The sequence below is a fragment of the Octodon degus genome, unplaced genomic scaffold, assembly GCF_000260255.1.
Source record: "Octodon degus isolate 3935 unplaced genomic scaffold, OctDeg1.0 scaffold00302, whole genome shotgun sequence".
NCBI lineage: Eukaryota > Metazoa > Chordata > Mammalia > Rodentia > Octodontidae > Octodon > Octodon degus.
Window position 1 is genome coordinate 295,212 of NW_004524878.1, and position 1,936 is coordinate 297,147.

Sequence of the window (1,936 nt, forward strand, 5' to 3'; positions counted from 1 at the left end):
ATCAGACATCACAATAGCTTATTTTTCCTCATCATTTTATTTACTACAGGAATAGACAGACTTCCTGAGATTTATATTCAGACTCTATCACCTGCCATGTAACCTTGTATAAGTTTCATAACCACCTGTAGACTTCATTTATAAATAAAATAATAACAGAAGTAATATTTTGTGAAAAATATAATGAACTATATACAAATATAGAAAAATATATAGTGGTGCCTCAGTTCGCAAATTTTATTCTTTCCATGATTCTTGTGATAAATCAAGTTGGATGAGAACCCAATCAATTTCAATTGTTAGATTCAACATTTTCCTTATGAAAAAATTCAGTTTGGTTTGCGACCAATAATGCTGAGAGAATTTATTTCATCAATGGAGGATCACTATATTATTTTTTTTCTGCAATAAAGTAAACTCATTTTTATTAACAGTCATTGAAATATAATATTTAATACTGTAAGTATATATATATATATATATATATATATATATAGTCATTCTTTATGTGGTAATAAAAACACAGCCATCATATTAAACAATTTTTTATGTAGTGTTTGCACCATAGGTTTGTTTTGGCAGCTGCTACATTTTTTTGTGGATTTGCTGATGGATGGGAACAACACTGCAGTGACTGAGTTCATTTTACTGGGGCTGACAGATGATCCAGTCCTCCGAGTCATCCTCTTCATGGTCACCCTGTGTATGTACCTCGTGACTGTATTTGGTAATCTCACCATAATCATTCTTATCAGAGTCTCCTCTCAGCTCCACAACCCCATGTACCTTTTTCTGAACAACCTGGCTTTTTCTGACCTAGGCTTTTCTTTTTCTGTCACACCCAATATGCTTGTAAACTTCCTGGTGGAGACAAACACAATCTCCTACCTCGGATGGGGCATCCAGCTTGGCTCAACTGTTTTCTTTGGGACAGCTGAGTTCTTCCTTCTGGCTGTCATGGCATATGACCGCTTTGTGGCAATCTGCAGCCCACTGCTTTACTCAACCAAAATGTCCACACAAGTCTGTGTCCAGTTACTTATAGTGACTTACATAGGTGGTTATATTAATGCCTCCTCCTTTACTTTTTCCTTCTTTTCTTTATTTTTTTGTGGACCAAATCAGGTCAATCACTTTTTCTGTGATTTTTCTCCATTAGTTGAGCTCTCTTGTTCCGACGTCAGCATCCCTGCAGTTGTTCCCTCATTTTCTTCTGGATCCATCATTGTAGGCACAGTGATTGTCATCGCCGTGTCCTACGTCTACATCCTCATCACCATCCTGAAGATGCGCTCCACCGAGGGCCACCACAAAGCCTTCTCCACCTGCACCTCCCACCTCACTGCAGTCACACTGTACTTTGGAACCATTTTCTTCATTTACGTGATGCCCAAGTCCTTCTACTCCACCGACCAGAACAAGGTGGTGTCAGTGTTCTACATAGTGGTGATCCCCATGTTGAACCTCCTTATCTACAGTCTCCGGAACAAGGAGATTAAGGAGGCCCTGAGGGGAGAGCTTGGTAGGAAGATATTTTCTTAGTGTCATCCATTATTTTGTAAAACTTGATGTAGCAATAAGATCTCATAGCTATAATAAAAGGAAACTGTTTCCACTTGATATATGTCTCTGTATATATCATTAAACAAGGTGAATTTTTTGGTTAATAATGGGATTCCCTTTTTAGATGACATTGTTAGCAAAAAGCTTATAGTCAGAACTGTTAATAAAACTGCCTTTATAATTTAAAACACAAATTGAATGAAACAATATTCTCTAAAAATCCTTTTAAGGTTATTTTCATATTTTTTCAAAATTTCTTCTCTGCCATAAGGTAATATAGCTTTCAGTAATTCTGCTCTAAAGGGTCCCTGTAGTGTCTTCTGTGTTAAAGGTTTGGTCCATAACACGGTGCTATTAAGAGGTGATGGAACCT

General features: G+C 36.9%; 1 protein-coding gene across 1 annotated transcript; it reads left to right on the forward strand.

The window, feature by feature from the left end:
• Positions 1 to 603: 603 nt before the first annotated feature.
• LOC101574116 (olfactory receptor 502-like) lies at positions 604 to 1,542 on the forward strand. The gene has a single exon (XM_012513001.2). It carries the CDS (start codon positions 610 to 612, stop codon positions 1,540 to 1,542), a length of 933 nt encoding a protein of 310 aa, XP_012368455.1. The 5' UTR covers positions 604 to 609.
• Positions 1,543 to 1,936: the final 394 nt, after the last annotated feature.

Bases quoted from the DNA above. Each gene is read 5' to 3' on its own strand.
- LOC101574116 (XM_012513001.2), top strand. From the start codon at position 610: ATGGATGGGAACAACACTGCAGTGACTGAGTTCATTTTACTGGGGCTG.